We start from the raw sequence: 16,752 nt of genomic DNA, 5'->3' as shown, positions 1-16,752 counted from the left end.
TTAGGGTTAACACCCCTGTGTGTCAGATGTCATGTGTCATGCATCGTCTTGTGATTGTCTAGGGTTCTTTATTTTTTCTTGCTGCTTTTAAAAGCCACCATACGGTGATGTGGGATTTAGTGCAGGGGTTATAGACAGAGCAGGGACGACTCAAACAGGAAGTTTCCTTTTTTGGCTCCTCTTCAAATAATACTATTGTTAAAAAGAAAAGTTATTATTATAACATTTAGGAGTTGTGGAAAGTTATGCCTGCACCAATGACAGATTAGATCTGGTTTGGCAGCATGAGACAGACTTAATAAAAAAAAAATTCTGTTTGGACATAAATGCCCCGCTCCTTCGGATAACAGAGATCTCTGTCCACAGACCTCAGCTAAGCAGTATGCTAGGTTGTTAAGCTCTCTGTGAGCCTCCTTGGCTACTGCTTTTACAGTACTGGAGAGCATTGTTAGGCCTCCTCTCGCAATGTGTGACTAGCTTTCTATACATCTGTTTTTGTTTTTGTTTTGTTTTTTCAAAAAAATGATGACATTATATAATCACAATCTTTTATAAAATAAAAAAAGCAGCTGTGCTCAATTTTCACAGATCCAAAAACATTAAACAAACAGCGATATACACCGATCAGATATAACATTATGACCACTGACCGGTGAAGTGAATAACACTGATTCTCTCTTCATCATGGCTCCTGTTAATGGGTGGGATATATTAGGCAGCAAGTGAACATTTTGTCCTCAAAGTTGATGTGTTAGAAGCAGGAAAAATGGGCAAGCATGAGGATTTGACTGAGTTTGACAAGGACCAAATTAATATGGCTAGACGACTGGGTCAGAGCATCTCCAAAACTGCAGCTCTTGTGGGGTGTTCCTGGTCTGCAGTGGTCAGTATCTATCAAAAGTGGTCCAAGGAAGGAACAGTGGTGATCCGGCGACAGGGTCATGGGCGGCCAAGACTCATTGATGCACGTGGGGAGCAAAGGCTGGTCTGTGTAGTCTGATCCAATCCAACAGACGAGCTTCTATAGCTCAAATTGCTCAAGAAGTTAATGCTGGTTTTGATAGAATGGTAGAAGGGAAGATGGCAAGCCGGTGGAGGCAGTGTGATGTTTTGGGCAATGTTCTACTGGGAAACCTTGGGTCCTGCCATCCATGTGGATGTTACTTTGACACGTACCACCTATCTAAGCATTGTTGCAGACCATGTACACCTTTTAATGGAAATGTTATGGTTTGAGGAGCACAACAACGAGTTTGAGGTGTTGACTTGGCCTCCAAATTCCCCAGATCTCAATCTAATAGACTAGAGCATCTGTGGGATGTGCTGAACAAACAAGTCTGATCCATGTCTCACCTCACAACTTACAGGACTTAAAGCAGAACTAAGTAACTTTTTTACCTTCATAAATAGTTTTCTAAGTCCTTACGATGGTTAACTGACTTGTAGTGGTGTGTTTGAGGCGAGCACTAACCCTGGCACATCTACGCCAGAATACAGCACTTGCAACTTGAGCTGCAGCGACCCGACACAATCTCGCCTCATGTTCACGTTCACGCGAGAGTGACAAAATGCTTTACGGCAATTCAAAAACAATGTATATATTATGTCTTTATAAGACAATTTCGAAAATTACCCACCTCCATCGAGTGTACTGTATTTGCAAATTACCCACCTCCTCTTTCTTGTACTGTATTTGCAAAACTACTGCGCTGGTGAGTATTGTAGTCGTTGTAGTCCAGAGCTGCGCTTGGAGTATTTATGACAGTGTCATTCACTGAAGGAACCTGTAGGGGGAGCTTCGCAAATCTTGCTTAGTTCTGCTTTAAAGGATCTGCTGCTAACATCTTGGTGCCAAATACCACAGCACACCTTCAGGGGTCTAGTGGAGTCTATGCCTTGACGGGTCAGGGGTGTTTTGGCAGCAAAAGGGGGACCAATACAATAGGTGGTCATAATGTTATGTCTGATCGGTGTAAATATGCATATTCAAAAGAACATTCTCTACTATGTCCTGAAATATTTAAGGTTTCATGTTATAAGCTACACTTTTATAAGGTTTCATATTTGTATCTTCAGATCAGCACCATCAGATATTTAACAGTCCTATATTTTATTTGAAGATGGATTCAACTGTATCAATAAAAAAGGAGAACTTAACTCATTTCTAATTTATTCTATTCCATTCTTATGGTTAAACAATTGGGGTTAACATTTAACTTGGTACCTTGTGTTTTTATTATTATTATTATTATTATTACCAAGATCATAATATCATGGTGTTTTTGTAGGCACCTTTAAGTACCATAGTGTATGAATATGGTAATCATACAGTTCTGTGATATATACTGAGGTATTACCGTCTGATGTACCACAGTAACATCAAAGAGAATTGTGTAATTGAAATGGTAAAAACAGCCTTGATACAGTTTATCAAGGTTATCATAGTGTGGTTTATTTTGATAAAAAAAATGGCAATTTCACTTTGTCAGGTAGAAATGGGAAAAATGGCATGAATAATTATGAAAAGTAAAAATTAATTATTTGTTAAACAAGCATATTTTTACATTACAGTTTGCAATTATAGCTAGAAATGGCATTTTAACAAATTTAAAAAAAATAGCAAAACATTTTTAGATTTTTAATTTTATAAATCATTAGTTTCATTGTGTATATCATATTAGGGGTATAAATTCATTTATTGTAATTGACAGATTTGATGATCAGTGGAGTTGAGTTTTTTCCTCCATTATTAGGTTCTGGGCTAAAAAATGGATAAAGTTTCCCAGTGAAATACTGACCAGTGAAAGAATAGATATGAGATCTGGACTCCACATCATAAAAGGAGACCAGACCCTCCTCATAATCCACAAACACACCGACCCGCTGCGGCTTCACTCTCAGAGACAGAGAGACAGGAGGATCATCACAGGCCCAAAATTTATACCCACTGCTCAGAACCACAGTCCAGAATCCATCACTGGGTCTCAGTGTGATCTTTCCCTTCCTGTTAATGTATTCTTTGGCCACTCCTAAAGCCCAGTCAGTCTTTCCCTTCACCTGCACCTCAAAATAAAATCTCAGAGAGGAGAATCCCGCATTTCCCAGGACACCTACACATGTATCAAATCTCTCTGGTTTGTCTGGGAGTTTCTGCTCAATGTCTCCATGTCTCACTTGTTTTCCATTATCAGACAGGATGAGTTGAGGATGAGCTGTATCAGGATCCAGAGTCACATCCACTGAGAAAACAGAGAATATGAATCACAAATTCAAAATACAGATATTTTGTGATGTTTTAATATTTAATCCACTTTAATAATCATCCTGTAGGTCAGTAATGAAGCTGAGTATATGAATGTAATCTAGTGTAGTTCAGACACACACTGTACCTTCATACTGCTGCATCCTCTTCAGATCTGTAGAGACTAAAGACAATAAAACATCATCAGATCTTTGACATGTTTTATATGTGGACTTATACAGGTGCTGGTCATATAATTAGAATATCATCAAAAAGTTGATTTATTTCACTAATTCCATTCAAAACGTGAAACTTGTATATTATATTCATTCATTACACACAGACTGATATATTTCAAATGTTTATTTCTTTTAATTTTGATGATTATAACTGACAACTAAGGAAAATCCCAAATTCAGTATCTCAGAAAATTAGAATATTGTGAAAAGGTTCAATATTGAAGACACATGGTGCCACACTCTAATCAGCTAATTAACTCAAAACACCTGCAAAGGCTTTTAAATGGTCTCTCAGTCTAGTTCTGTAGGCTACACAATCATGGAGAAGACTGCTGACTTGACAGTTGTCCAAAAGACAACCATTGACACCTTGCACAAGGAGGGCAAGACATAAGGTCATTGCAAAAGAGGCTGGCTGTTCACAGAGCTCTGTGTCCAAGCACATTAATAGAGAGGTGAAGGGAAGGAAAAGATGTGGTAGAAAAAAGTGTACAAGCAATAGGGATAACTGCACCCTGGAGAGGATTGTGAAACAAAACCCATTCAAAAATGTGGGGGAGATTCACAAAGAGTGGACTGCAGCTGGAGTCAGTGCTTCAAGAACCACTACGCACAGACGAATGCAAGACATGGGTTTCAGCTGTCGCATTCCTTGTCAAGCCACTCTTGAACAACAGACAGTGTCAGAAGCGTCTAAAGACAAAAAGGACTGGACTGCTGCTGAGTGGTCCAAAGTTATGTTCTCTGATGAAAGTAAATTTTGCAGGAAGAGAGGAAGAGAGGAGATGCACACAATCCACGTTGCTTGAGGTCCAGTGTAAAGTTTCCACAGTCAGTGATGGTTTGGGGTGCCATGTCATCTGTTGGTGTTGGTCCACTGTGTTTTCTGAGGTCCAAGGTCAACGCAGCCGTATACCAGGAAGTTTTAGAGCACTTCATGCTTCCTGCTGCTGACCAACTTTATGGAGATGCAGATTTCATTTTCCAACAGGACTTGGCATCTGCACACAGTGCCAAAGCTACCAGTACGTGGTTTAAGGACCATGGTATCCCTGTTTTTAATTGGCCAGCAAACTCGCCTGACCTTAACCCCATAGAAAATCTATGGGGTATTGTGAAGAGGAAGATGCGATATGCCAGACCCAACAATGCAGAAGAGCTGAAGGCCACTATCAGAGCAACCTGGGCTCTCATAACACCTGAGCAGTGCCACAGACTGATCGACTCCATGCCACGCCGCATTGCTGCAGTAATTCAGGCAAAAGGAGCCCCAACTAAGTATTGAGTGCTGTACATGCTCATACTTTTCATGTTCATACTTTTCAGTTGGCCAAGATTTCTAAAAATCCTTTCTTTGTATTGGTCTTAAGTAATATTCTAATTTTCTGAGATACTGAATTTGGGATTTTCCTTAGTTGTCAGTTATAATCATCAAAATTAAAAGAAATAAACATTTGAAATATATCAGTCTGTGTGTAATGAATGAATATAATATACAAGTTTCACTTTTTGAATGGAATTAGTGAAATAAATCAACTTTTTGATGATATATTAATTATATGACCAGCACCTGTAGACAAGCTTTAAGGTTATGTTAAGAATTGTGTACAACATCATGTTTTATCTGATCAATGTTTGAGCTCTAAATATTCCTGCTTTTTAGCACATCTTTGTGAATGTTTTGTGAAACATTTTATGATATTTTTATTTTAGATATTGTTATGCCTAATGTTATTCATCTCAGTTTAAGAGTGGATTTGTGTTGTGGTTATTTAGTGAAGACAACACTATAAAAATTAAACTTTAATAAAATTAAAATTAAAACCCAGCACTGCAAAGCTGTTTGAGCTACAGATCTGAAATTCATCTCTAAAGAACAACAAATTTCCATCTTAATTCCATGATGTCAATTGATTTGATTTTCTTCTGCTAAACTGAATTCAACACATAATCACAACATTTAGATGCGACAGCTGAAAAGACCAACAGCAAATGGCAGAAAATTAATGTTTCTCTCTGTAGTTTCTCAACTAAACGTGTTCGCAGATGTACAAAAGCCTCACATTTGTGGTTACAGGGATGAAGCTTCTAGTACAAAATTAATTTACTGTTTTCTGAAATTAGAGCTGAAAATGACCTGCTCTCTTCAAGAAGATCTGTGAGCTGAAGATAATCAGACACAAACACATGATCACAAACTTCTCTTATTTCAGCTTGACCAGATTCATTCTTCATTACTGATATTAAAAGATGATTAATATGTTAAAATATATGTACAGTATCTGTATACAGAGTATTTGATATTGTCATACCAGTTAGTGTGAGTTTCTCCTGTAGAGTGTCCTGCAGTTGAGTCAGAGCTCTCCTCAGAGGCTCCAGACTCTCATCAGTCTTCACACTGATCTCAGACCAGTTACTGGTGTTTCTAGAGCTGCACAGGGATGAGTGAATCTACAGCAGGAGAGAGGAGAAATGCTTCAGCATGGGGAGTGTTATGGTGTCATATACTGCATTATCATTGATCAGAGAGATGTTGACTGACCTGTAGGAGGTGGAGGTGATCTTCAGTGTGTGAGAGCTGCTCCAGCTCAGTGTTTCTCATCTTTAGCTCAGTGATCTCCTGCTCCAGCTCTTCAATGAGCTCTTCTTCCTGTTTCTCTGCTGCTTTCTGCTGCTCCTCCATCATCTCCAGCAGTTCAGTCTGACATCTCTCAATGGAGCGGATGAGATCAGTGAAGAGCTCGACACGGGCTGCTTTCTCCTTCTCTGTGTTTCTCTGCTCAACCAGGACAATCAACACGTTATTAGTACTGTTAAGGCAAGAGTCAGTGTTACTATTGCTCAAACCTTTTCATAAAACATGAAGTATTTCCATCAGCTGAAGTATTAAGTTCATCCTGCACTGTTTGCACTGAATCATTCCTCAAATCATGTGTCTTGTTGAGGAGAGATGTGTTATTACTTTACTAAGTGATCAGGTAATCACAGACATGTCGATATTCAGAGCAAAAGTGAGATTGTAAGTGTGATATTGTTTTTATACAACAATTCAATAAACAATTCAAAAAAGTTGGTAACACTTTAAAATAAGGTTCATTAGTTAAACATTAGTTAATGCATTAACTAACATGAACTAACCATGAGCAATACATTTGTTACTGTGTTTACTAATCTTCCTTAACATTAGTTAATGAAAATACAGTTGTTCATTGTTTGTTCATGTTAGTTCACAGTGCATTAATGTTAACAAAATTTTAATAATGTATTAGTAAATGTTGAAATTAACATTAACAAAGATTAATAAATGCTGTATAAGTGCAGTTCATTATTCGTTCATGTTAACTAACATGGTTAGTTAATGAATCTTATTGTAAAGTGTTTCCAATAAGTTATATTATTATAAAGTAACTGAAATTTTAGACATATTATTGTCAGTTACCTTGTTTGTATTTGTTCTGAACACTGAAAAGAGCTTCAAACTCAAACAATACAAACAGTATGAAGTCCCAGTGCTGTTGGACTGTATATCAGGACTCTTGGAGAACCAGAACTAAATGATGAGTAAAAAAATATTTAAATTAATTAAATTAAATTATTTTATACTCACTTTTCTGACTTCTGCTGAGTGTTTGACATCTTGAATCTTCTTGATTCTGTCCTGGATCATCTGCTGCACGTCTTTCTGTGTCTTCATCAGTTGAGTCTATAGACAGAGAAGGTGAACGTGATTTCACCAAGTACAACATGTTCCTGTATCAAAATCTTTGTTGATCCTCGAACAACATTCCAATCAACCAATCAGATTTGAGGGGCAAGTTTACAGTTTATGTCAAGTTTGGCTACTGATGTCTACTGTACATCAGTTTCACCATCATTTCCCTCTGATTTTAGGTATAAGTTATGGGTAGGGGTAGCGAAAGGGTTTAGACTAAATTTTCAGACAGGAATGTTGTTCCAGGATCAACAAAATATGTTGATCCAGGAACATGCCGGACTTAAGGAATCACAGTAACCAGATATTTGATTCATTTTTTCACAAAATTAAAGAATGTGATTTCTCATGAGCCCTTTAAAATAATTTTTTAGTAACTTCTACCTTCTTCTCTTCACTCTCCTCTTCTATAGGAACAGTGTTGTGGTTCTTGTGGTCTGTTACGTCACACACCAGACACAAGATTGTCTGATCATCTCTACAGAACAGCTCCAGAGGTCTCTCATGTTTATGACATATATAGTTCTCCAGATTTCTCACAGGATTGATCAGTTTGTGTTTCTTTAAACCGGCCACTCTCAAATGAGGCTCCAGGTGAGTTTCACAGTAAGAGCTCTGACACACCAGACACGACTTCAGGGCTTTCAGCTTTCTTTCCTCACAGACGTCACACAGAACTTCAGGTTTTTTCAGAACTTCAGGTTTTTTCTCAGGACTTTTCTTTTTATAGTGATCTACAACTTCTCGGAGTGTGGTATTAATCTTGAGATCAGGTCTGATCTTGAATGTTACTTTACAATATGGACATTTGCAGGTCTGGCTGTTGTCCCAGCATTTATTCAGACAGGTCTTGCAGAAGTTGTGTCCACATGGAGTGGTGACTGGATCAATGAACACGTCCAGACATATAGAGCACTGAAGATCCTCAGTCAGTGGACCGCTGGAGGATGACATCACTGGAGAGGGAAATGATGAAGATAAATCAAGTGTAAGAGATCATTGTACAGTCTATTAGTCATTACGGCAAAATGAACACAGGCAAGCTGATCAGTACTGTAATGTGAAGCTCATTACATGACCACTTACCAAATAAATAAATACATAAATGAGATATTTTGATTTGAGCTCAAATTATTTTATCATCTTATTTGAAGTACAACAATACTACAGCAAAATTAATTCTAATTCATTCTTTTTTGGTTATTGACTTACATGGTCTCTCCTCAATACTATATATCCTGGTTTTTCTTGCTTTTGTTGATGTTGGTGAAGATTCTGCCATTGTTCTTTCACTCTTTAAGCCTTTTCAATTAAAATAAACATATTGTTTTTCACCTTATAAATTATGACCAATAGTCTGATAAGAAACTTATGTATTGTGTTAGTTTCATTCCTGTGTGCTTGTTTCCTGTGCTTCAGTTCAGTGTAGTCTTAATTGCATTCTAGTTAGTCTCCTTGGTTACTGATTACATTCAGGTGTCTGTCATGTTCAATGTGTGTTTAGACTCCCCGTCTCATTCAGTTCATTGTTGGTTCTTGTCTAAGTTTTAGTGTGTGTTGCTACCGTTCTTTGTATTGTGTAAATAAACCTTTGTGTTGGAATTATTATTCTATTATAAGCAGATCTTCTTTCTGCTTTCCTGCAACCCGCCTTGACAGAAACATCTAAGTCCATTTGTTCCTAGTGTATTTGTTCACTGATGTTTAAATGAAATCTTACCTTAAAGGGATAGTTCACCCAAAAATGAAAATTTGATGTTCATCTGCTTACCCCCAGAGCATCCAAGATGTAGGTGACTTTGTTTCTTCAGTAGAACACAAATGATGATTTTTAACTCCAGCTGCCGTCTGTCAGTGGTATAATGCAAATCAGCAGGAACTTTGACTATAAGAGTAAATAAAACACGACAGACAAATCCAAATGAAACCCTGCGGCTCGTGACGACACATTGATGTCTTAAGACACGAAACGATCGGTTTGTGCGAGAAACCGAACAGTATTTATATCATTTTTTACCTCTAATACACCACTATGTCCAACTGTGTTCATCACTCGATTCGTGAGGTCTGATCGCGCTCTGACAACGGCAGTGATGAATGCAGCTGGACATAGTGGTGTATTAGAGGTAAAAAATGATATAAATACTGTTCGGTTTCTCACACAAACCAATCGTTTCGTGTCTTAAGACATCAATGTGTCGTCATGAGCCGCAGGGTTTAATTTGGATTGTCTGTCGTGTTTTATTTACTCTTATAGTCCAAGTTCCCGCTGACTTGCATTATACGGCAGCGGTTGGAGTTAAAAATCATAATTTGTGTTCTGCTGAAGAAACAAAGTCACCTACATCTTGGATGCTCTGGGGGTAAGCAGATAAACATCAAATTTTCATTTTTGGGTGAACTATCCCTTTAATTGTCAGTTTGGTTACTTATTCTTCATATTACTATATCACATTAGTTATTTTCAAAGAGCACATGGTTCATTCACTCTTGTGAACAACTCTTCACTGTGATTAATCTCTGAAAGAGAGTGACATTCAAGTTATTTAAATAATTTATTTTCTCTCAAACTTAAAATCAAATTGGATCATGGCAGTTAATCAATATTTACAATCATTCTTTGAAACACAGTGAGAGACTCATAATCTCACTGAACAATCTGAACTTTGACCTGCTGTTTAGATTAACGAAAGTACAAAGTAAAAGCAAAATGTTTTCTAAATGTGTGTGTGTGTGTGTGTTTGTGTGTTTTTATAAATCTCTCCAGAAAATATATTAAATGTAGTAATTTTCATCTTGTTTAATGTAAATGTGATTTTCAGCTGCAGTTTAGCAGGCTTGTGTTCAGTCTCTCTTCAATCTTCAGTCTTTCATTTAATTCCTGTTTCTTTAGTCTTAATGTCGTGTGACAAAATGACAGAAACACCAAACTTTGCTTTACAACCAGTCAAATTACATAATTTTAATACCATTTCCAACTAAAGTAGTTGAATATTTGACATGCTTAAACCTGATTTTGCTCAACTAATGTCCAGTTCAACATAAACCTACTAAACCAGATCACTTCCATTAGAAACCTGTTCAGCTCAATCTCTCTTATATTTCTATCTCTTACCTGTGAGGATCAGATGTGTCCACAAGACTCTTTGAACGGCTCAACAAATATTCTGTGGTTTAAAGAGGTTGACCGTTTCAGGCGTCCATATTGTTGTTGATCAAGGTTCACTTTCTTTGAATCTCTCTGAATTACAGTGATGTCAGAGCTCCTCCTGTATTTACACATTAATTTGTCACTGTATTCGGGTGTATCATGACTGATGTTTTCAGATTAATCTCAGTGTTTGTATATATATTGCCTATACAAGAAGAAATTGAAATTGTATGAATTTCTAAATGTCTTTTTGTTCCACAGAAGAAAGTCACTCAGGTTCAGAAAGACATAAAGAGTAAATGATGACAGAATGCTGCTCTTCCTTTAAAACATGAGGTGATTTGTAAAAGTTACCTCGTGTTTGTTCCCAATAAGTGACATCATTTTGTTTCAGTTGTGCTGTAATTAGCACGTATAACATGTACAGTCTGATCAGATGTGCGGTAGTTTGGTAAAAAATAGACATTTGACTTCTACTCAAGACATTGTGTGTCATGATGAAGTCTGGAGTTTATTACAGAATATCTTTCCCAGGTTGCTTCTCACTCAAATGCCTCTGTAATTATTAGGGTCAGATTCATCTCTATTTTTAAAAATTGGTATAATCAGTTCTTGATTTCAGATGTCAAGGAAGTGACCAACACTCAGAACCACACTGAATAATTTCAGAACAGCTGACAGGTCTAGATGCTCTTTTAGGTTTAAGGGTTTTAATTTTGTCTTGAGTTCCTTTACATTAATGGCGAAGTCATCATTTGGTTATCTTTAATTGCCAGTATTTAATTGCTAGTATTTCCAATTGTTTGTTTGGATATTTGATTTTGCTTACAATGTCTGTTTCTACTTTATTAAATAGTGTTTGGAAATGGGTTCCCATATTTTTCCATTTTTAATTGCCAATTCTTCATGTTTGTTTGTTTTTCTTCAGGTTTTTCCCAAATGTCCCACAATTGGTTTGTATTGACTGACGTGTTATTGTCAGTTGTTTTGGGGTATATTGTGTTTTTTTGGTTCTTAGTTTGTATTGTTTTAGTGTTTCACATTAAAGTCTCTCTATTATCAGTTTTCTTCAAAAAATAAAAAAAGTGTTCTATTAATGAAATAATTAAAATAATTGTTGATACACAAATGTTTTAATATATCAAATGTTTATTTGTCTATTTTCCTTGAATATATGCATTACTAATTTAGATCTGCTGTAAAGTATATTCCAGTCTGAACCTTCACTCCCCAAATATCTCTCCAGACCATGTGAAACTGATCTTTTTAGACAAAGGCCAAACATTTCACATAAGATTTGCAATGTTCTAAGCATAACTTTTGGGCAGAGTTTGTTTGGGCCTTCAGCTGTCGTTTCCTAGCCTTTCTGTCCTCATCTACTAGGTTCTACATTTGAGAACTTTATGACTGTTAATAAAAATATGCATGTGTGTACTATGAATAAAGTATTGTCAAGCATGAATGTGTGTATGAATGCATGAATCTGAATGTACTACATCCACTGCCATGGCATTGTTATGTGAGCTACTGTACAGAGTTACTTGTGTGGTATCCCTGTCATTCATGACTCTCCTCCCATGGCCTATGGACAGTAAAATGTCCATTGGATGTGAACTTCAGAATCTTAGTAGAAGTAGGTCTTCTGGGTACTTTTTGCCTTGTGTTTTATGAAAACTCCTGTCTCAGAGCAAAAAAAGTATTTAAAGGTGCCCTAGATTCAAAATTTGAATTTACCTCGGCATAGTTAAATAACAAGAGTTCAGTACATGGAAAAGACATACATTGAGTTTCAAACTCCATTGCTTTCTCTTTCTTATGTAAATCTCATTTGTTTAAAAGACTTCCGGAAAACACGCGGATCTCAACATAACACTGACTGTTACGTAACAGTCGGGGTGTACGCCCCAATATTTGCATATGCCAGCCCATGTTCCCAACATTATGAAAGGCATTAGACAAGGGCAGCCAGTAACGTTTGGATCTGCACAGCTGAATCAACAGACTAGGTAAGCAAGAACAACAGCGAAAATGGCAGATGGAGCAATAATAACTGACATGATCCATGATAGCATAATATTTTTAGTGATATTTGTAAATTGTCTATCTAAATGTTTCGTTAGCATGTTGCTAATGTACTGTAAAATGAGGTTAAAGTTACCATCGTTTCTTACTGAATTCACAGAGACAAGAGCCGTCGCTATTTTCATTTTTAAACACTTGCAGTCTGTATAATTCATAAACACAACTTCATTCTTTATAAATCTCTCCAACAGTGTAACATTAGCCGTTAGCCACAGAGCACAGCCTCAAACTCATAGAGAATCAAATATAAACATCAAAAATAAATACTTTACTCACATAATTCGAAGCATGCATACAGCATGCATGACGAACATCTTGTAAAGATCCATTTGAGGGTTATATTAGCTGTGTGAACTTTGTAAATGTGCTGTAATATAATCGAGAGCTCGTGTGGCAGGGAGCACGCGAATTAAAGGGGCCGCGCGCTGAAAAAAGTGCATAGTTAATGATGCCCCAAAATAGGCAGTTAAAAAAATTAATTTAAAAAAAATCTATGGGGTATTTTGAGCTGAAACTTCACAGACACATTCAGGGGACACCTTCGACTTATATTACATCTTGTGAAAAAGCATTCTTGGGCACCTTTAAGTAAACCATAAAGTTTCAAGAAAATAAATATTATTATTAACAGAAATGTATCCAAAAATACATTTGAGTCAAATTCCATTCCATGGTGTAAAAATTTGACATGGTACCATGGTAGTATCATGTTTTTGTTTTGTTGTTTTGTGTTTGTTTTTGAAACTACCATTATTATAATATCACAGAGTTGTTGTTTTTTTGGTACCTTGAAGTCATCATGGGTTGGTGATGTGCTGGTTGGCACAACAAAGATTATACATTCAAACAGTCTTTATTTACAAACCAAAAAAACTCAGAATACAGAAAAAGGCAAAAAATTAAGTTAACCAAACTTCACTCAAACATTGACGAGGACCGTCAAGTAAACAGAGAACAAAGAGGAACGTAAATACACAATAATAATGAACTAAATATAGACAGGTGTGCCCATTAAATCAATGTCTATAACAAGCAGCAGTAGAAGTAAAATAGAACACAGGTAAACAGATCTTCAGGTAAACACAGGTAAATGAACATAAACAAGCTAAAGTATATGAAAATTAAACTAAACACAAACAGGACATGACAAGTGTCACATACCATGGTATATATGGTAATCAATAATCATACAGTTCTATGATACATATCAAGGTTACCATCTGATGTTCCACAGTAATATTGCAGAACGTTTTGTATTGAGATGATAAAAACAGTCTCGATACAATTGGGGGGGGGGGGGGGGGTTGAAATGGCATGAGCAGTTATGAAATGTTGAAAAACATCATTTGTTGAACTTACTAAAACAAGAATTACATTTTTTGTTAAAATGACCAATTATTAATTACAGATTGATTTTAAAAACAATTGAAAAAAATGCATCCTTCATCCTTTGAACAGCAGCACATAGATAATGGTTTAAGGATTGTAATTATAAAAATCATTATCTTCATCATGTATTTCAGATTAGGGATGTAAATTCATTTATTGTATTTGACAGGTGTGATGATCAGTGGAGTTGAGTTTTTACCTTTATTATCAAATTCTGGGCTAAAATAAGGATAGAGTTTCCCAGTGAAAGACTGACCAGTGAAAGAGTAGATATGAGAGCTGGACTCCACATCATAAAAGGAGACCAGACCCTCCTCATAATCCACAAACACACCGACCCGCTGCGGCTCCACTCTCAGAGACAGAGGGACCAGAGAGAGCTTTATATTTATTCCCATTCCTCAGCCACACAGTCCAGAATCCATTACTGGGACATAATCTTTCCCTTCCTGTTAATGGATTCTCTGGCCACTCCTAAACTCCAGTCAGTCTCAAATGTGATTCCTCATGATAAGAGCCCTTTAAAATCAACTTGTTAGTAACGTCTACCTTCTTCTCTTCACTCTCCTCCTCTGTAGGAACAGCATGCACCAATTTTCGTCAATCCGAATGAATTGAATCTGATTGCAGATCTGTTTACATGTACTCTAAACATTGTAATCTGATTCAAATATCCGTTTATATGTATTTTATATACATTGCGATCAAAACTTTTGCGCACGCGCTCTGCGTGTGTGACATCACATCAATCACACTTGCGGTAACCCGGGTTGAGTGAACAGACGATGATCATGTATCGACGATCGCCAGAGATATTGTCAAAAGCATCAAATCTTGGCAATATTACGAGGATTTGGTATTTCCAATTAATGTAGGCCTGTTACATTCTTCTAGTCTATTATTATTACTATTAGGTTCGGCTTCTTTTATTATTAAATTAATATTATACTACGTGCTGTGAGGATAATAAAAGATTAGGCTATTAGCTATCATTGAAAATGTTTTAAACATTTTTTTACAAACCCGATTCCAAAAAAGTTGGGACACTGTACAAATTGTGAAATTTCAAATTTCAATATTTTATTCAGAATACAACATAGATGACATATCAAATGTTTAAATAAAGAAAATGTATCATTTTAAGGGAAAAATAAGCTGATTTTAAATTTCATGGTATCAACACATCTCAAAAAAGTTGAGACAAGGCCATGTTTACCACTGTGTGGCATCCCCTCTTCTTTTTATAACAGTCTGCAAACGTCTGGGGACTGAGGAGACAAGTTGCTCAAGTTTAGGAATAGGAATGTTGTTCCATTCTTGTCTAATACAGGCTTCTAGTTGCTCAACTGTCTTAGGTCTTCTTTTGTTCTATGGGTGAAAGATCTGGACTGCAGGCTGGCCATTTCAGTACCCGGATCCTTCTTCTACGCAGCCATGATGTTGTAATTGATACAGTATGTGGTCTGGCATTGTCATGTTGGAAAATGCAAGGTCTTCCCTGAAAGAGACGACGTCTGGATGGGAGCATATGTTGTTCTAGAACTTGGATATACCTTTCAGCATTGATGGTGCCTTTCCAGATGTGTAAGCTGCCCATGCCACACTCATCCAACCCCATACCATCAGAGATGCAGGCTTCTGAACTGAGCGCTGATAACAACTTGGATTGTCCTTGTAATCTTTAGTCCGGATGACATGGCGTCCCAGTTTTCCAAAAAGAACTTCAAATTTTGATTCGTCTGACCACAGAACAGTTTTCCACTTTGCCACAGTCCATTTTAATTGAGTCTTGGCCCAGAGAAAATGCCTGCGCTTCTGGATCATGTTTAGATTTGGCTTCTTTTTTGACCTATAGAGTTTTAGCCGGCAACGGCGAATGGCACGGTGGATTGTGTTCACCGACAATGTTTTCTGGAAGTATTCCTGAGCCCATGTTGTGATTTCCATTACAGTAGCATTCCTGAATGTGATGCAGTGCCGTCTAAGATCACAGGCATCCTGTATGGTTTTCCGGCCTTGACCCTTACACACAGAGATTGTTCCAGATTCTCTGAATCTTTGGATGATATTATGCACTGTAGATGATGATCACTTCAAACTCTTTGCAATTTTTCTCTGAGAAACTCCTTTCTGATATTGCTCCACTATTTTTCGCCGCAGCATTGGGGGAATTGGTGATCCTCTGCTCATCTTGACTTCTGAGAGACACTGCCACTCTGAGAGGCTCTTTTTATACTCATGTTGCCAATTGACCTAATAAGTTGCAAATTGGTCCTCCAGCCGTTCCTTATATGTACATTTAACGTTTCCGGCCTCTTATTGCTACCTGTCCCAACTTTTTTGGAATGTGTAGCTCTCATGAAATCCAAAATGAGCCAATATTTGGCATGACATTTCAAAATGTCTCACTTTCAACATTTGATATGTTATCTATATTCTATTGTGAATAAAATATAAGTTTATGAGATTTGTAAATTATTGCCTTCCTTTTTTATTCACAATTTGTACAGTGTCCCAACTTTTTTGGAATCGGGTTTGTAGGTCTATTAAACAATTATAGGCCTATAGCTAATTAAAATTATTAAGAGTGTAGGCTATAATATTTCCTAACACCGCAGTCATCAATGAAAATTAAGAGCAGCTTTACTTAAAGCACTGACTTTAAAATAACAACCTGTTTAACACAAAATATTATTATTCTCATTTGTTTCACAAGCCTATATGTACGGACACAAGAGAAATAATGGAATAAATGAAGACAGTTACCATTATCAGCATTTTATGCTGAAATTCGTCTCTGGGAGAATATATGCTCCGTTAAAGCTGAACTCAGTAAGATTGGCGAAGCTCCCCCTACAGGTTCCTTCAGTGAATCACACTGTCGTAAATACTACAACGACTACAACGCTCACCAGCGCAGTAGTTTTGCAAATACAGT

General features: G+C 36.8%; 2 protein-coding genes across 4 annotated transcripts in view; both read right to left on the bottom strand.

Moving 5' to 3' along the window:
* The window catches only part of meaf6 (MYST/Esa1-associated factor 6), a 46,967-nt gene that overhangs the window by 21,422 nt on the left and 8,793 nt on the right, over positions 1-16,752 (bottom strand). The gene's annotated exons all lie outside the window — the stretch shown is intronic.
* LOC125276113 (E3 ubiquitin-protein ligase TRIM39-like) overlaps positions 2,678-16,752 on the bottom strand; it is a 302,026-nt gene continuing 287,951 nt past the window's right edge. The window contains exons 2-8 of one of the 2 annotated variants that reach the window (XM_048203586.1): positions 8,405-8,494; positions 7,577-8,148; positions 7,088-7,183; positions 6,023-6,256; positions 5,793-5,931; positions 3,390-3,425; positions 2,678-3,239 (exon numbers count right to left, since the gene is read on the bottom strand). In XM_048203586.1, the coding sequence (XP_048059543.1) occupies positions 2,692-3,239; positions 3,390-3,425; positions 5,793-5,931; positions 6,023-6,256; positions 7,088-7,183; positions 7,577-8,148; positions 8,405-8,474 (1,695 nt within the window). In that variant the 5' untranslated portion in view covers positions 8,475-8,494 and the 3' untranslated portion in view covers positions 2,678-2,691. Of the gene's footprint in view, positions 3,240-3,389; positions 3,426-5,792; positions 5,932-6,022; positions 6,257-7,087; positions 7,184-7,576; positions 8,149-8,404; positions 8,495-10,307; positions 10,444-16,752 lie in introns of those variants that run through there. The other variant, XM_048203587.1, reaches the window with a different exon arrangement.

This window comes from Megalobrama amblycephala, linkage group LG9, assembly GCF_018812025.1.
Source record: "Megalobrama amblycephala isolate DHTTF-2021 linkage group LG9, ASM1881202v1, whole genome shotgun sequence".
Lineage (NCBI taxonomy): Eukaryota > Metazoa > Chordata > Actinopteri > Cypriniformes > Xenocyprididae > Megalobrama > Megalobrama amblycephala.
This window is presented reverse-complemented; position numbering and strand designations above follow the sequence as displayed.